Here is a 19,698-nt window from a genome sequence, read left to right as displayed (position 1 = left end):
ATTGCATCCGGCTCGAAAATTTTTTTTACACTTTAGTGGTCAAAAATTGAAATGATGAGATCTTTAAAAAATATTTTTTGGGTCCTGGATGTGACTGAGGTAGATCACCATTTTCTCGCTTGTACTGCGAGTTTCTGGACACCGTTTATAAAGCCTCTTAATTGTAGGATTAATTATTTATTTCCTTAATTCCTCTGTCTGCCTTATAAAGAAAAATAATACACATATGATTTGGGATTTTCACGAATTTTTTTAATGAAATTTGTACAGTTTATGCGTTTTTTCTTCTCGCATGTCATTTTAACTATGATCTGTGAAACTTTGCAATATACATTTATTTGCTTATTTAAAAAAGGCTTAATACAATAAAATCATTTGCCGCTTAGCTCACTACGGAATTCCTGTCCCGAGATGTGCAGCTTTTCAATTAAAGAAATAAAAAAATAATACATACAAACTTAATATAATATTATAAATATAAACCTACAAAATTCTCATCAAAAATACAAAATTTCAGCCCGTTTGGTCCCATAGAGCCTGATAAAAGTGTTTCCAAAGTCCTAACCCAAGTCTGAAATTAGCGACCATAAAAATCATGATTTTTCTAAAAATACAACTTTATGGAGATTTTGTGACTGAATTCTATTTGGCCTACAATTCTCATCACAATTACAAAATTTCAGCCCGTTCGGTCCCATAGAGCCTAGATAAACTGCTCCAAAAAACGAAACAATAGTCTGAAATTAGCGTCGGAAAAAGTCATAATTTTTCTAAAAATACATTTTTTTAGAGATTTTGTGACTGAATTCGATTTCTACTACAATACTCATAACAATTCCAAAATTTCAGCCCGTTTGGTCCCATAGAGCCTCATAAAACTGCTTCAAAAGTCGAACGAAAGTCTGAAATTAGAGTCCATATTTCTTAAAATACAACTTTATGGAGATTTTAGGAATGAATTCGATTTCGACTACCTACCATTCCATTCCAAAATTTCAGCCCGTTTGGTCCCATAGAGCCTGATAAAAGTGTTTCCAAAGTCCGAACCCAAGTCTGAAATTAGCGTCCATAAAAATCATGATTTTTCTAAAAATACAACTTTATGGAGATTTTGTGACTGAATTCTATTTGGCCTACAATTCTCATCACAATTACAAAATTTCAGCCCGTTCGGTCCCATAGAGCCTAGATAAACTGCTCCAAAAAACGAAACAATAGTCTGAAATTAGCGTCGGAAAAAGTCATAATTTTTCTAAAAATACATTTTTTTAGAGATTTTGTGACTGAATTCGATTTCTACTACAATACTCATAACAATTCCAAAATTTCAGCCCGTTTGGTCCCATAGAGCCTCATAAAACTGCTTCCAAAAGTCGAACCAAAGTCTGAAATTAGAGTCCATATTTCTTAAAATACAACTTTATGGAGATTTTAGGAATGAATTCGATTTCGACTACCTACCATTCCATTCCAACATTTCAGCCCGTTTGGTCCCATAGAGCCTGATAAAAGTGTTTCCAAAGTCCGAACCCAAGTCTGAAATTAGCGTCCATAAAAATCATGATTTTTCTAAAAATACAACTTTATGGAGATTTTGTGACTGAATTCTATTTGGCCTACAATTCTCATCACAATTACAAAATTTCAGCCCGTTCGGTCCCATAGAGCCTAGATAAACTGCTCCAAAAAACGAAACAATAGTCTGAAATTAGCGTCGGAAAAAGTCATAATTTTTCTAAAAATACATTTTTTAGAGATTTTGTGACTGAATTCGATTTCTACTACAATACTCATAACAATTCCAAAATTTCAGCCCGTTTGGTCCCATAGAGCCTCATAAAACTGCTTCCAAAAGTCGAACCAAAGTCTGAAATTAGAGTCCATATTTCTTAAAATACAACTTTATGGAGATTTTAGGAATGAATTCGATTTCGACTACCTACCATTCCATTCCAAAATTTCAGCCCGTTTGGTCCCATAGAGCCTGATAAAAGTGTTTCCAAAGTCCGAACCCAAGTCTGAAATTAGCGTCCATAAAAATCATGATTTTTCTAAAAATACAACTTTATGGAGATTTTGTGACTGAATTCTATTTGGCCTACAATTCTCATCACAATTACAAAATTTCAGCCCGTTCGGTCCCATAGAGTCTAGAAAAACTGCTCCAAAAAACGAAACAATAGTCTGAAATTAGCGTCGGAAAAAGTCATAATTTTTCTAAAAATACATTTTTTTAGAGATTTTGTGACTGAATTCGATTTCTACTACAATACTCATAACAATTCCAAAATTTCAGCCCGTTTGGTCCCATAGAGCCTCATAAAACTGCTTCCAAAAGTCGAACCAAAGTCTGAAATTAGAGTCCATATTTCTTAAAATACAACTTTATGGAGATTTTAGGAATGAATTCGATTTCGACTACCTACCATTCCATTCCAAAATTTCAGCCCGTTTGGTCCCATAGAGCCTGATAAAAGTGTTTCCAAAGTCCGAACCCAAGTCTGAAATTAGCGTCCATAAAAATCATGATTTTTCTTAAAATACAACTTTATGGAGATTTTGTGACTGAATTCTATTTGGCCTACAATTCTCATCACAATTACAAAATTTCAGCCCGTTCGGTCCCATAGAGCCTAGATAAACTGCTCCAAAAAACGAAACAATAGTCTGAAATTAGCGTCGGAAAAAGTCATAATTTTTCTAAAAATACATTTTTTTAGAGATTTTGTGACTGAATTCGATTTCTACTACAATACTCATAACAATTCCAAAATTTCAGCCCGTTTGGTCCCATAGAGCCTCATAAAACTGCTTCCAAAAGTCGAACCAAAGTCTGAAATTAGAGTCCATATTTCTTAAAATACAACTTTATGGAGATTTTAGGAATGAATTCGATTTCGACTACCTACCATTCCATTCCAAAATTTCAGCCCGTTTGGTCCCATAGAGCCTGATAAAAGTGTTTCCAAAGTCCGAACCCAAGTCTGAAATTAGCGTCCATAAAAATCATGATTTTTCTAAAAATACAACTTTATGGAGATTTTGTGACTGAATTCTATTTGGCCTACAATTCTCATCACAATTACAAATTTTCAGCCCGTTCGGTCCCATAGAGTCTAGAAAAACTGCTCCAAAAAACGAAACAATAGTCTGAAATGAGCGTCGGAAAAAGTCATAATTTTTCTAAAAATACATTTTTTTAGAGATTTTGTGACTGAATTCGATTTCTACTACAATACTCATAACAATTCCAAAATTTCAGCCCGTTTGGTCCCATAGAGCCTCATAAAACTGCTTCCAAAAGTCGAACCAAAGTCTGAAATTAGAGTCCATATTTCTTAAAATACAACTTTATGGAGATTTAAGGAATGAATTCGATTTCGACTACCTACCATTCCATTCCAAAATTTCAGCCCGTTTGGTCCCATAGAGCCTGATAAAAGTGTTTCCAAAGTCCGAACCCAAGTCTGAAATTAGCGTCCATAAAAATCATGATTTTTCTAAAAATACAACTTTATGGAGATTTTGTGACTGAATTCTATTTGGCCTACAATTCTCATCACAATTACAAATTTTCAGCCCGTTCGGTCCCATAGAGTCTAGAAAAACTGCTCCAAAAAACGAAACAATAGTCTGAAATTAGCGTCGGAAAAAGTCATAATTTTTCTAAAAATACATTTTTTTAGAGATTTTGTGACTGAATTCGATTTCTACTACAATACTCATAACAATTCCAAAATTTCAGCCCGTTTGGTCCCATAGAGCCTCATAAAACTGCTTCCAAAAGTCGAACCAAAGTCTGAAATTAGAGTCCATATTTCTTAAAATACAACTTTATGGAGATTTTAGGAATGAATTCGATTTCGACTACCTACCATTCCATTCCAACATTTCAGCCCGTTTGGTCCCATAGAGCCTGATAAAAGTGTTTCCAAAGTCCGAACCCATGTCTGAAATTAGCGTCCATAAAAATCATGATTTTTCTAAAAATACAACTTTACGGAGATTTTGTGACTGAATTCTATTTGGCCTACAATTCTCATCACAATTACAAAATTTCAGCCCGTTCGGTCCCATAGAGCCTAGATAAACTGCTCCAAAAAACGAAACAATAGTCTGAAATTAGCGTCGGAAAAAGTCATAATTTTTCTAAAAATACATTTTTTTAGAGATTTTGTGACTGAATTCGATTTCTACTACAATACTCATAACAATTCCAAAATTTCAGCCCGTTTGGTCCCATAGAGCCTCATAAAACTGCTTCCAAAAGTCGAACCAAAGTCTGAAATTAGAGTCCAATTAATCCTACATACAGTGATTTTACAGCTAAATTTCCGAATACGAACATTCTAAAATAACTTTAAAAAAAAATTTTTTGCAAGTGTACAATATTGTTACATGTTTATTAAATTAAGTGACCAGACAAGTTGAACTCGTCACAGTACATTCACATTATTTACATTGTATGCACTCTAGATTAAGGGATTTTTGAAATTTTCGGATACAATCAATCTAACATTTTTGAATTTTAAAATTTTTTTTCAAAACCTAAATTTACTGTCGTCATTGCTTTTGTTTCCTTGCTATTTTTACACATACATCTGCCTATATTATACTGCCTATTGCTTGCCGTATTATCAAAACAATATGTCATTCGAGAATAACCAGACATCGAACGAAATCCACGGTAATAATTCCACAATGGACACAACAATAAACTCTGTCTCGGTTAAACTACCCGCGTGCTGGCGCGACAACATTGCACTTTGGTTCACACAAGCTGAAAGCCAATTTTCTAACTCAAGACTAAAGGATGATCTCACCAAGTACAACATTATTGTTGCCGCTTTGGATATGGAGACCCTCAGGACCGTAAGCGACATCGTCATCAATCCTCCTGCAGCAGACAAGTACACTCATCTCAAATCACTCATCGAGAGGTTACAAGATTCGGAGGAAAAGCGACTCACTCGTCTTCTAACCGGACTACAGCTCGAGGACAGGAAACCTTCTGGACTGCTTCGACTAATCCATGAACTCGCTGGTCCCGGGCTATCGGAGAGCCCAATCGTTCGCGTACTTTGGCTGCAAAGACTCCCGCAACACATTCAGGCCATTCTTACCGCACTACCCGACGACAATCTGTTGCAACTAGCATCCACAGCAGATAAAATCTCGGAAGTTTATCAAAAATCTGAATGTGAAACTATGGACAATAATCATCATAATGGCTTTTTAGAGCAGCTAACAATATATTATTTGCACAATATTGATACCTACTTAGCATTGAAACAGCAAAACATAAGTCTGGTCTTGTACCTTGTACAGCATACATTAACTAACTAACTAACTAACCATCACGCCGTTTCCCCGCAGGGGTAGGCAGAGAGGACGGACCGCCAAACAACTCGGTCTTGGCACACACTCCTTGCCTCATTCACATTCATACATCGTCTCATACATACTCTTCTATTATTCTGACTCTTGACATGGCCCGACTCGAGTATCTGATTCACTTGATCGTGCCATGTCTTCCTCGGGCGTCCCCGACTTCTGCTACCATTCACATTTGCATCATATATCCTCCTTACACTCCTATCTTCGCTCATTCGCTCTACATGCCCAAACCATCTAAGCGTCCCTTTCTTAATCTTACTCATTACGCTTACATCAGCCTTGCACTCTTTGCGGATCTCCACATTCCTCACACGATCAAACATGGTTTTACCACACATACGCCTCAGGGATCTCATTTCAACAGCATTTAATCTACTTTCATCCTTTCTTTGCCAGTTCCATGCCTCACTTCCATACATCAAGGTAGGTACCAGCACTCCGTTGTGGACTGCTAACTTCGCTTTTTTGGACAATTTTTTGTTAGCGCCTACGGCGTTTAGTCCTCCATTAACGGAATTACCTGCATTTACCCTTCTTTCGATATCTCTGTCAGCCTTCCCATCTCTCGTAAACATACTTCCTAAATACACAAACTCATCCACCTGCTCCAAGTATTCCCCATTCACAATTATATCGCACACTGTTTTCGTACTCTCTCTTTCAAACACCATTACTTTAGACTTACTTACATTCATCATTAACTCATTTTTCATGCATACTTCGTTCATCTTAGACACGAGAGACTGTAGATCATCTATACTATTAGCAATCAGCACCGCATCATCAGCATACAACAGGCAACATACTTTCAAATTATTCAAATTCGCGCCCAATCCCACCTCTTTCAATTCTTGCATACAATTATCCATGTATAGATTGAATAACCACGGCGACATTACGCAGCCTTGTTTAACACCTTCTGTGATATCAAACCACCCCGTAAAACCACCGTTTACCCTAACACATGCAACGCTTCCCTCATACAGAGACGCAATTGCCTGAGTCAGATTCGTATTCACTCCATACTTGGACAACACCTTCCATAGCTTTTTCCTGTCGACTCGGTCGTATGCTTTTTGTAAATCTACAAAGGCACAGAAAAGTTTCTGGTTTTTTGCCAGAAACTTCTCAGTGAGCATACGCAATGAGAAGATCTGGTCCATGCACCCCCTTCCACTCATAAAAGCACCTTGCACATCCCATATTTTATCCTTTGTTTCCTTTCTTACTCTTTCAATCAAAATTCTACCATACAGCTTGCCAACTGAACTAAGCAGGCTAATAGCCCTATGATTCCCACATTCCATACGTGACCCTTTACCTTTGTATAATGGCATGATCACAGCCCTTCTCCAATCTAAAGGCGTGTAACCTTCCTTTAAACATTGGTTAAAAAGATTGCACAACCATGTGAGAATTACACGGCTACCTGATTTAAAATATTCAGCAGCAATATTGTCAAACCCAACAGCCTTACCATTCTTCATACATTTAATCGAGCTTTCTATCTCATCCATGCTAATTTCGGTAACATTCACTCCATCGTCATTCATATCTGATTCGCCGCTGGAATCACTGTCACTCACTTCGCTTTCGAAGACTTCCTCGAAATAATTCATCCATCTCTCTTTTATTTTTTCCTCATTCGTCAACATTTTTCCATCTTTTGATTTTATCACTTTCATGCTTCCGTTTTCTGGGCCACTCCGGGACCTTTTGACTTCTTTCCAAAACAACTTAATGTTTTCTTGGAAATGGTTTGTCATTTTCATTCCTTCTTCCTCTTCCAGGCGTTTCTTTCGTTCTTTCACTCCAACTCTTACTTTTTTCTTACATTCCTTATATACTTCTTTCGCTCGATACTTCTCTTCGCTGGAAGCACTGCCAGCCGCAATCAGACACAACCATGCTTTCTTCTTTTCTGAGACCAGTGCTTTAATCTCATCATCCCACCATGCATCACCTTTCTTCCTACCTTGCGTACTTATTCCACAAACCTCCCTAGCAGATTCACAAAGACACACTTTTATGTGGTTCCATGTTTCGTCTATGCTTAGACCATCCATTTCCTTCGCATTCAATCTTATCTCTGCACAATTCACATACTTACTTCTCACATTATCGTTTTGCAGTTTTTCTATTTTGACTCTTGTCGGAGTTGGTACCGTTTTCACTTTAGAGCGCCAACCGCGAAAGAGGTTTACTCTCGACACTACAAGAAAGTGGTCAGTTTCGACCTCAGCCCCTCTGAAAACTCTTGTGTCCTCGGTAACAGCTCTCAACCTAGAGTCAATTACTACAAAATCAATAATTGACCTCTCATTTCCTCTTTCCCACGTATATTGGTGGATACCTTTATGATCGAAGAAAGTATTCGACACAAACAGGTTCCACTCTAAACATACTTCAAGCATTCTGTTCCCGTTGTCATTCGTTCTTTTATCCCCAAACATACCTAAGACCGAATCAAATCCGTCACGTCTAATTCCCACCCACCCATTCAAATCGCCTGCCATTATAATCCTTTCGTTCATATTTTTTAGTCTCATTACAACATTCACACCAGTCCAAAAATCATCTTTCACTTCATCGCTTTCAGAATTAACAGGGGCGTAGCAAATAACAATAAACACCCTTGTCAAACCGATTTTAAATCTGATCCACATTATTCTCGGACTTACACATTCATACTGCAACATACATTCAATCATTCTGGGAGACAGTAGCGCTGCAACACCTTGACAAGCCCTCTCCGTATCTGGTCTCCCAGACCAAATGACGAGCCTATCATTATGCTGCATTGTACCGCTACCTTTTTTCATACTCTCTGTTATACAAAGTACGTCCAAACATTTGCTCACCATAGTATCACACAGTTCGTTCATCTTTCTTTCCATTCCTCCTCTAATGTTCCATGTACCAATTCGACATTGATCACGTTCCGTCCTCCTCTTTGCGCCACCGAAGGGTTGGCGATGTGATGGATAGCGAACCTCATCGACATCTTTGTCGGCCATTCCCTTCCAAGTACTACTTAAACATCTTACTTATATAACTTATCATATCGTTACACACATAAAACAAATAATACATATTTATACGCTTAATATAACATTTAACTTAACAAATAAACTACCACTAAAAATAGTTATTTTATCACTATATAATTGTTTTAAAACACTCCATGTAGACAGCAAACCAAAGAGCGCGGGTTGAGTCCGATTCCATCCTTCATTTCCGATGTCATTATTCCACGCGCGGAAGAGCACGAGCGGTGGGGAGCGGAGGTTGCGGCAGGGGTTGCATGAGTCGCCAAATGACTCTTTTCTTGTGCGGGTTCAGGGTAGATTCCGAGAAACGATGATTCTGTGGCCTAAGCAATGTCATATGGCCCACATTTTATAACGGCACTGTATAAGCACTGTATGCGTCGGACAGCGGGGTTTGCAGTATTGGTGCGGGTGGACGAGGGGCAAGGGGCAAGGGCCGAAGGGATGATCACATCTGGTGAATGTTCAAAGCACTGATCTCGTATTGTAGGCACAGGAATTCACACATCTTAGGATTAACAATATTATTTGTCACCTTTTCTTAAAGTCGTTATACGTCCACACTGGTCACAGTAAAATTAGTTTTTAGTACACTTAAGCAACTTAAATACAGTAAGGAACATTTATTGACACTTTTAAGGGCGGAATATATGAAATTTCCCTTGTAATTGTCGAAGAAAGACGAGACCGACCAAAACGCGTCAGGCTGCTCCGAGAGCCCGAAATTTTACAGTTGAAAAAAATATAATAAGCAGTAATTGTTGATTGAAGTAGTAGTACATATTGAATTATTTGTGGTGTTGGAAATAAGCCGACGTGGCTCAGTGGTCCATAGCGCCTGAGCGGATATCAGAAGGCGCTGGTTCAATTCCCGTCTGCGGCATTTATTTATTATAGCATACATTAAACTTCCTATTATCTGCCTACATAATTTTTATTATAATATATAATTATAATATATAATATTTTTATCTACCTTTTGATTTTGAAAAATTTTAAAATTAAAATTTTTATCCATCGGTGTAGCCACCGGTTTACAATTTTCCATTTGAAATTTTACAAGAATATTTTCTAAGTAACTTTTCTGACTTAGTTCAGTTATACCAGATTTTAAGTTCTGACTCACATTAATACCTAGAAAATCAGATATACATTATACATCCCAAATCCTTCATTTTTAATTCACTATTCAAAGCCTTTTTAAGCTGTTTAACTTCACAGTTATTTGTTCCAAAAATTAATAGGTCATCAACATATAACAATACAAAAATTTTATCATTTCCATTATACCTTTTGTATAAACACGAATCACAGCTTGATCTTAGAAAACCCTCTCTAGTCATGACATCATTGAACTTATTATTCCAACACTTAGGAGACATTTTTAAACCATACAGTGATTTGTTTAATTTTACAATATTTTCATTATTAGAATAAGCTCCTTCAGGTAACTGAATATATACCTCATCTTGAATTTCTCCATACAAAAATGCACCGGTAACATCCATTTGATAGATTTGCAAGTTTAATTTACTAGCAATAGCAACAAAAAGTCTAAAAGTGGATAATTTTGCTACTGGAGCATAAATGTCTTGATAACTAAACAAATTATCTTGTTCAAACCCCCTAGCAACCAACCGGGCTTTATATTGATTTGGAACTTTAATTTTGAACACCCATTTGCTAGTAACAACCTTACTTGGATCTACTGGCTCATTGTACACTTCCCACGTATTGTTTTCTCTCAGTGTTTGCAGCTCTCTCTCAATGGCCTCCTGCCACTTGGAAGCATCAACCCTACTCACAGCATCTTTGTATGTCATCGGATCAGGATCAACATTAATTTGTACATTGTTGCATTTATAGAAAGAAGTTTTTTTGTTTGTTTGTTTTTGAATCTTTATTTAGATGTATGCAAATTTTTTCATACATCTAGAAGGAAAATATAAAAAATACAAGAAATAACAATTACATTTTAAAAGAAAAAGATAAATACACAAAATTAAGTTAATTTTTTTTTTTTTTTTTTTTTTTTTTTATTAATATCAATAGCAAAATTTGTACATTATGTAGGTTTAAAGTATTATATAAGTATATTTTTTGTATTTTTTTTCACAGTCCTCCTCACTAGGGTTTCCTGTTCTGAGGCGGCCTGTAGTTTTTCTTAAATTTTTGTATTTAGTTTTGAATTGTCTTTACATTGTCTTCATAATGTTTGTAAGTTGATTGTTACTTTGATCTCTAAGCCATGTTTTGACTTTTGTTTTAAATATACTCATTTCGTTTATTTTTTTGGTTTCATTTGGTAGAGCATTGAACAATTTTATAGCATGGAATTTATTATTTCTCTGTCCAAAGGATGTGTTTAAACTGGGAGTAATCAGGATATTTTCGCTTTTTGCCCTGGTTGTGTATTTATTTTGGGCAGTGGAGTATTCGGATATGTTTTTTTTCAGTTTAAATAAAATATTTTTTGAATATAGTTTCTGTACATTGTAAACATTGAAGTTTTTGAATATTTCTTCTGTCGGAGTTCTAAGCGGAACTTTCAGTATAGTCTTTAATACTCCTTTTTGTGCTATATTGAGCCGCTCTGTGTGAGTGCTCAAGGCAGACCCCCATCCAGTTATTCCGTACTCTATTTGTGATTGACACAAAGCATAGTATACTTTTTTAATATCGTTTATATTGAGGATATTGCGAATGTTTCTAAAGAAGTATATGTACCTGGTTAGTTTTTTTTGTAATTACATCTATATGTGAGTTCCAACGGAGATTATCATCAATTTCAATTCCAAGATATTTGATGCTTTTGGAGTGTGCTATAGTGGGACAGAGGCATGATAAGCCTTGATTTTTTTGATAAATTCCTTGGCATGAATGTAATTTGAGATTAAGGTCCTCCGACGGCTGCCCTCTGGCTGTTTTAGAAAATGTCAGATATTTTGTTTTATTGACATTAAGCGTCAGGGAGTTTCTTTTAAGCCAGTTTTGCAGGAGACCAAGTCCGTGTTCAGCTTCTTTGTAGGTATTTATCCAATCTTTTTCTTTAAATAAAATTACTGTGTCATCAGCAAAACTAATGATTTTTCCTCTTGTTTCTAGGTTACAGATATCATTAATGTATATTAAAAATAATATCGGACCTAGTACGCTTCCTTGTGGTACTCCATGGTTGATTAGGAGAGGTTTGCTAATTAAATTAAAAGTTTGTTTCCTTGTTCTTTTTGATCTCTCACAGTAGGGTGCTAGTGGATTATCTTCACTCACTGACTCATTTGAACTCAAATCATCAACACATGGTTCATTATCACTTTCCGATTTGGTTTCATATGGCATATCTTCTTCAGTAGAGATTTTCATACCACCTTCATCTTCCAATGTTCTAATTTCTTCATTTACCATTGTTTCAGTCATCTGTGATGGTTTGTCTTCTAAAGATATTATCTCAATTGATTCCTGGAGTTTATTTTCATCTTCTAAGAAAATTACCTACCTTTTTGTTTCTATGGTATTCTTATGTGAAAAATATATCCTGTACCCTTTCACATCTTCGCTGTAACCAACCATTAGTCCTTTCTCACCCTTTTTGTCCCATTTTCTTCTTTTTTATTTAGGAATGTGCGCATATACAGGTGTACCAAACACTTTCAATTGATAGATGTCAAAGTTTCTGTTTGTCCATACTTCAAAGGGAGATTTTCCGTTTACTTTGCTTTTTCCAGTCCTATTAAGTACAAAAACTGCATTATTTAAAGCTTCTGCCCATAGTTTTTTTGGTAAACTTTTTGCATGTAGCATTGTCCTTGCAGCCTCCACTAGAGTCCTATTTTCTCTTTCAGCCTTTCCATTTTGCTCTGGAGTATATGGAACAGTCGTTTGATGGGTTATACCACGCTTTGAGAACATTTCTTTCACTTCTTTGTTTATAAATTCCAGTCCATTGTCACTTCGAAAGATTTTAACCTTATTTCCAGTTATATTTTCAGCTTTATTTAGAAAGTCTTCAATACAATTCTTGATGTCGTATTTATTTTTAACAAAATAAACATATCTAAAATTTGAGTAGTCATCTTTAAACAGAACAAAGTACTTCGACCCTCCTAATGACATTTCTTCCATTGGGCCACACGTATCTGCGTGAATTACTTCACATGTCTTCTTGCTGGTGTAATTACTTTTTGCAAACGGCAATCGGTGAATTTTTCCTTGTAAGCAACTTTCACATTTCGGAACTAATGTTTGTTGTGAATCGATGTTGTTTTTCTGTAAAACTTCCTTGACATACTCACAGTTTTGATGAGCTAATTTTTCGTGCCACAAACTAAAATCATTTATTTCTGATTTTGCCACAATTGCAGTATTGCATTTAAAACGTAAATCCATATAATAACCGCTTCCGTCTCGTTTTGCTACGGCACAAATATCTCCTTTCTTGTAAAATTTGCAAGACTTGTCATCTGTCATCATAACATAACCTTTTTTAATAGCGCGATTGACAGAGAACAGATTAACTTTCAAATCTGGTACGAATAACACGTTGTCTATGGTAGTGTCAACCCATTCCGTGTTGTTTTGTACCTGCACTGCCATCTTCCCGCAGCCCAACACACTAATTGATTCGCCATTACCGACTATCACTGATTTATTCAAAATGTATGTCAAATTTGTAAATAAGGCTTTATCACAACACATATGTTCATCCGCACCGGTGTCTACGAGCCACTTAGAATCTTGATAATTGTCGTAAATTTTATTTAATACGACAAACGCATTACTTTTCTTTGTGTTGTATTTACTTGAGTCTTTATTTTTATTAAACCAGCACTGCGACTTATAATGTCCAAATTTGCCACAATAATAACACTTGTCGTTTTTGTTTTCTTCATTGTTATTTTTATTTTTCCTACATTCGTTCTGGAAATGTCAGATTTTTCCACACTTAAAACACTTTCCATTTTTTTTTATTTTTCATCACGAGAGCTGACGATGATGGGGTTTGTTGAAGTTCATCATTCTTTTCAATAAATCTTTCTTCCTCCATCAACAACCTGGCCACTAAGTTTTCCAAGGTTTGTTTGTCATCAGGGGCAGATTCCCAAGCCGAAACAAAATGTTTATATTCTTCTGGTAGCGACATGAGTATTTTAGCACAATCATCAGATCATTATCTGGCGTTTGGTGGGGAGCTCACCCTACTTGCATTAAGTTGCTTTACAATGCACTTATTCGAAGCCATCTCGACTATGCCTGCCCACTTTTTAGTACTGCCTCAAAAAATGTACTTAATAAATTAGACAAAATTCAATCTAAATCTTTGCGAATTATAACTGGAGCGATGCAATCGTCACCCATCAATTCCCTTCAAGTAGAATGTTCTGATCCTCCTCTTTATTTAAGGCGTCAACTATTTGCTGACAAATTTGTTCTTAAATGTTTAAATTCTAAATGTCATCAGGTTATCCCCAGCGTCTCGTTGTTCATTTTTTTTTTTTTTTTTTTTTTTTATTAACAAAATTTTTGATACATATACAATTCAGGTACATACATAGTAATATAGAATGAAAGAGTAACAAAAAAATCCCACAAAGGCGAAGCCTGAGCGTGGGTATTATAGTGTAAGGATAAAACAGTGGTGTTTAAAATATAGTTTTTTTTAAACTTGTTAAATGTATCTATAGAGATCAATGTGATTGGTTTTTTTTTTTTAGAGAAGTTTCTATTGACTCAACCCATTCATCTACAACCAGAGCTTCAACTAAACCTATTCCTGACATCTGTAAAAATTTTAAGTCTCTCTCAGAGCTTCACATCATCCAAAATGATCTACTTCCCTTATACAAATTAAAATATAGTCACGTCACCCTATCCCCAACAATATTTGAAGGGATCGGAATCCTTAAAAGTCATTCCAATCTCCCGGCCCGAACTGTCAATAATATTTTCAATGACATTATTTCATCTAAATGGCCCAAATTTTCTCTTTTATTAACTGATGGATCCAAATCTCCCGACTCTCCTAACTGTGGTATAGGTATTAACGTTTACCACAATAATTCTAATGAAAGAATATTTCATTCAATTTCAAATCAATTTTCAATATTTTCAGCCGAGTGCATTGCAATAATAGAATCTCTCAAATATATAATCAAAAATAATTTCGAACATTCCCTCGTTCTCTCTGACTCTCTCAGTTCCCTCCAAAAACTTAAATCCAGTCCTCTTCTTCATCCTGATGATCACTTTGTATGCCTTATTCGAGAGATGATAGCCTCCATTCAAAGCTCTGGTAAAACTGTAACTCTGATTTGGATTCCTGGACATGTTGGTATCATGGGTAATGATATTGCGGTTGCCTTGGCAAAACAAGGAGCGTCCAACCCTGTTGTTACCTTCGTAAACCACATTCCCCTATCTGACATTTTTTCCATCATCAAAGATAGATCCCGCAATGTTTGGGCAGAGTATTGGCACATTGCTAGTCAATCCAAGGGAGCCTGCTATGCCTCAGTGGTTTCAGCAATTCCCTAATTTTTCCAAAAAAGAAATTTCTTCACTCATTCGAATGAGGATCGGACATTGTTCCGTTCCTTCCCATCTTTTTAAAATTCACGTTGTTGACTCCTCAGATTGTACATTCTGTGGTCTAGAAGTGGGAACTTTAGATCACATATTTTTTGGTTGTCCCTCTCTAAACAAATATCCTCTCTTCTATCAAGCCTTATCTAAAATTGCCTCCCCTCCATTCAACATCTCATCTCTTCTAAGTCTGAACTCGACTCCAATTTTCATCATAATTTTGAAATTTGCCCATTTAAATAAAATTAATATTTAAATTCACCTTTCATTTCTCAATAATTTTAAATGATGGCCAAGAACACCCTTGAAGGGTGAAAGCCAGAAATAATGTTAAAAAAAAAAAACAACTAGTGCAAATTTTTATATAGTTTAACACGGCTATCTTCGCAGGCAGCCAGAGGAAAAACTAAAGAAAGAACGGACTATTTTCAAAAGAAAGGATTTTTTTAATACACACAACGAACACCACTGGCTCCTAAGGTAATATAATTTACGCTGGCCTGCAGTTTTTTTTAAAGGTACAAGTGAATGAATCATTTAAATAATTCATAAAAATTTAATTAAATTTAGAGAATCACAAAATTTTGAAAACCAATATAATTTACAACCTTTATGTCAATGTGCATAAAAAATCATTTTGTACATTTCAGTGAAAACTCGGAGAGTCTGCCATCATGAAATTTACAGGACAATGGAATTTTTAGAACACATTATATTTTCGGCTTGTAATGACATTTCCACCATGAGCTGTGGAGCTTTGAAATATCCAATTAAATGTCTTAAAATAAGAGAAGTCGCCATATTGTTTGTTCTACATTTTTCAAGATTTTATAAAAAATGTTATATTGTTTGATCCATATTTTCCTATATACAATAACAAAAAAGGAGAGTTGAAACTCAGGTAATGATGAGTAACATAATTTTGAAAATATATTTTCAATTTAAAAAAGAATTTGGAAAATTAATAAAAAAAAATTTTTTCATAAAAGCCTCAATAATAATAATAATAACATGGAATTTATATAGCGCAGTTTAGTGTCATTTCACTTCAAGTGCGCTTAACTACTCGTATAACAAACTTAAAAAAAATGGTAATTCAGTGTTAATAGTTCTTAAAATTATTCCTACAGTGTGCCTTACCCAATACAGATCTAATATTATAACACTAAATACACTGTTTATACAAAGTGATGACAAAACTTAGAATAACAATAACAGTAGGACAGGACAAAACACGAATATTAAAACTAAAACATAACATAAAACAGGAGGCAGTTTTTGCTCAGAAATGAGAATTTTCCGAGCAGACACTAAAAAGGTACAATAAGGAGACAACCGAAACCAAACAATTACCGGAAGTTTTAGAATATGGCTTATTATAAATATTGAAAAGAAGTTAAAATTTATAAATGGTAAGATTTTTCAAATAATTTTGTTTTTAAAGCTCGTTTAAATTCAGCCAAATTCTGGAGATTAGTAAGAGCTGAGGGAAGTCTATTCCAGATGAGAGGGCCTGTTACACTAAAAGAACGATCATAGTAAACAGCTCGATTTGACCTAGAAAGTTCGATTAGACGATTACTAATATCTAGATCTGCTGACCTTAGAGTAAGCTGTCTATTGCTTAAGTTTTGTCGGATACATAGTTCCGATATATATGCTGGCGCCATTCCTTGCAATGCTTTGAAGGTCATTAAGCAGATCTTAAACTCTATTCTTTCAGGGCATCGAAGCCAGTGAAGGCGATCCCTTAGAAGTGGGGTTATACGGCAATACTTAGATTCACCAAAAATCATTCTTGCCGCAGCATTAAAAACTGACTGGATTCTATTGATTTGTTTCTGAGGTAGGCCGGCATATGCACTATTGCAATAGTCCATACGTGAGACGACGAACGAATTTATGAGTGACTTTGCTCCATCAGAGGGAAGGCATCTCCTGATTGATTTTATCTGCCTTAAATGGAAAAAACCAGAACTCACAGCTTTTGAAATTTGCGATTCAAGAGAAAGAATATTGTCCATAGTGAAACCTAGAAATTTTATTTCTGCAGAAGGGATTATATCCGTATCCTGAATACGGATTGGACTGAAGTCAAGGAGAGCTTGCCTTCCAGGGGAAGCTATCCACATAAATTCTGTCTTTGTGGGATTTAGTTTAAGTTTATTGACAGACATCCAACTTGAGATTGTGTTAATGAGGCTAACCACCTGGTTTTTAAGGACGTCTTTTTCGTCCGGAGAACAAAACTTGAAAATCAAACGATCATCTGCGTAGCCTTGTGATTCAAAGCCAGCTGAGTGAATTAGTCGTTCAAGACGATTCGTATAGAGAATGAAGAGAATGGGGCCTAGGACAGAACCCTGGGGAACTCCAAATTCTATGGGAGTTTCAGGTGATGTACATTAATTGAAAGTGACTGAGGCTACTCGTCCAGACAGGTACGATGTCATCCATTGGAGTGCATCACCTCGAACGCCAAATTCGGTTTCAAGCACATTTAGTAAAATACTATGATCTACTGTGTCAAATGCCGCACTCATGTCAAGAACAGATATCAAACCCAACTTACCTGCTTCCATCCCGATGATCAAGTCTGAAACAACCCGCAAAAGAACAGTTTCCGTTGAATGAAACCGTCGATAAGCGGATTGATTTTTGGCAAACAGACCAGCGGAGTTCAAGTACCCCACTAATTGTTTGGCAACGATTTTCTCAAGCAGTTTTGATAGGAATGGTAGGTTGGATATTGGCCTGTAATTATCTGTATTATCAGTATTAAGATTTTGTTTTTTTAGTATTGGAGTTATAATTGATTTTTTAAGTGATCCCGGTACAAGTGAATTTACAAGAGACTTCCGGATAATTTCGGTAATTACAGGTGCTATATCCGGGAGACATTTCTTTAAGAGCCAGGTCGGTATGGGGTCTTGAGCGCATTGCTTGTTTGGGCAAGACTTCACAGCACGTACGACATCTTCATCAGTTACTGCTGCAAAAGTAGTGAAGTTACCAGTGAGCGGAGTTGTTGCTGCGACAGAAGGCAATCCTACCCCACCGAGAGCCCGAATTTTTTCGACTTTACTCCTAAAATATGTCGCAAGACTATCCGCTTCAAGAGAGGAATCAATCTTGATGTTGCTCTCTCCACATAAAGTTTTTATATTTTGCCACAGTTTTCGAGGGTCCTTTTCTGCCTCAATTTGTTCACACCAAAAGTTGGATTTTTTCTGCGTTACTTCTTCCTTGTAAGCATTTTGTTTCGCAATCCAAAGTTGCCGATTGCTGAAAGTCGGGTTTCGTCTGTACAACCTCTCGAATTTTCGCATTTCCCTTTTCTTCTTGAGACATTCAGCATCGAACCATTTGCAGCCATTTCGAATGCGGCAGACCTTCTCTGTGAAAGGCGCATTTTTGTCAAGTAATGCTAGTAGAGTAGAATTATAAAGAATTACTAACTCTTCTACCTGGTATTTACAAAACTTTTCCTTATCACAGAGCGGTGAGATTTTCAGTTCATTGCAAAATGCCTCGAAGTCGAATTCTCTCCAATTTCTAGAGATAACGGATTTAAACTCCAATTTTGGAGGATCGAAGGCAAACACGGATGTGACGAGACGATAATCCGATAGTCCAATGTCAGTCACGTGAGTTCTATTCGGGGGAGACCCAACTCGGGAAATGATTACATCAAGTGTACCTCCTGCATCATGAGTAGCTGAGTTTACCCACTGCTCGCAGCCGAAGTCACACAGGATTTTGGTGAATTTTTTGGACATGAGATCAGTTTTCTTTTCTAGGTGAATATTTACATCTCCTAAAATGATAACATCACAGTTGTAGTTGGAGGTGCATTCTAGGAGAGACCTGAATTCATAAAAAAATTTGCAGTCGGTGAGCACGACCCGGGACGGTAGATGGAGATTATGACGAGGGATGCACCATTGGCAGAAGCCTTGCAACTGACGAACTCGAAAGTAGTATAAATCTGACGTATCCCTATACTGTCTAAACGAATACCACTTTGCGCTACAATTGCAACTCCCCCATGATTTGTAAAATTAATGTTCGTTGTATCATCTTTAATGGGCCTTGCAGCTTCATAAACCGAGAACCCGTTTGATCGAAGGTTTTTGATTGAAAGTGAGTCTGCATTTTCGTGCCAAGTCTCCGATAGCGCCAAAATGTGAATACCTTTGTCACGTATCAGATCCACAATATCATCGTGTTTGTTTCCAATGGATCGCGCATTCCAGGCGGCAACGGTTAAAAACTTAGGCGGACGAGCATTCCTGGTTTGTGCTAAACGCAAGATTTTAACTAGCTTAACTTTCCTCCCGGCTCTACACCCTCGTTTTCTTCCCTTACGTCGGGAAAATAGTACACTATTGTTATTATCATTATTACTATGGTTTTTGTCATTATCACTGCTATTATCACTATTAATATTGTTTTTAACTGGCAAGGGTCGTAAAGCACACAATTCGTCCAAAGTATATCTTATCATGATTTATGACCCTTACGACCCATTTCGAAAGTTCACACAAAAAATACAACGTACCCTTATATCGGTCATCGCACCGTCCCAGCAGAAAACATGTGGCATGCATCTGTGAACTCGCACTGCACCATTCAACAAACTATGTCTGCTAAAAAGTTTTTGAATAAAACT

At 36.3% G+C, this 19,698-nt stretch overlaps 1 protein-coding gene across 1 annotated transcript; it reads left to right on the top strand.

Moving 5' to 3' along the window:
• The first annotated feature begins 4,701 nt into the window (after positions 1 to 4,701).
• LOC149408794 (uncharacterized) lies at positions 4,702 to 8,705 on the top strand. The gene is made up of 2 exons (XM_089650446.1): positions 4,702 to 5,144; positions 8,588 to 8,705. The coding sequence occupies exons 1-2, from the start codon at positions 4,702 to 4,704 to the stop codon at positions 8,703 to 8,705; spliced, it is 561 nt and encodes a 186-aa protein (XP_089506572.1).
• Positions 8,706 to 19,698: the final 10,993 nt, after the last annotated feature.

This window comes from Hesperophylax consimilis, unplaced genomic scaffold (genome assembly GCF_061612785.1).
Source record: "Hesperophylax consimilis isolate HC1 unplaced genomic scaffold, BYU_Hcon_1.0 scaffold_67, whole genome shotgun sequence".
NCBI classification, from domain to species: Eukaryota; Metazoa; Arthropoda; class Insecta; order Trichoptera; family Limnephilidae; genus Hesperophylax; species Hesperophylax consimilis.
This window is presented reverse-complemented; position numbering and strand designations above follow the sequence as displayed.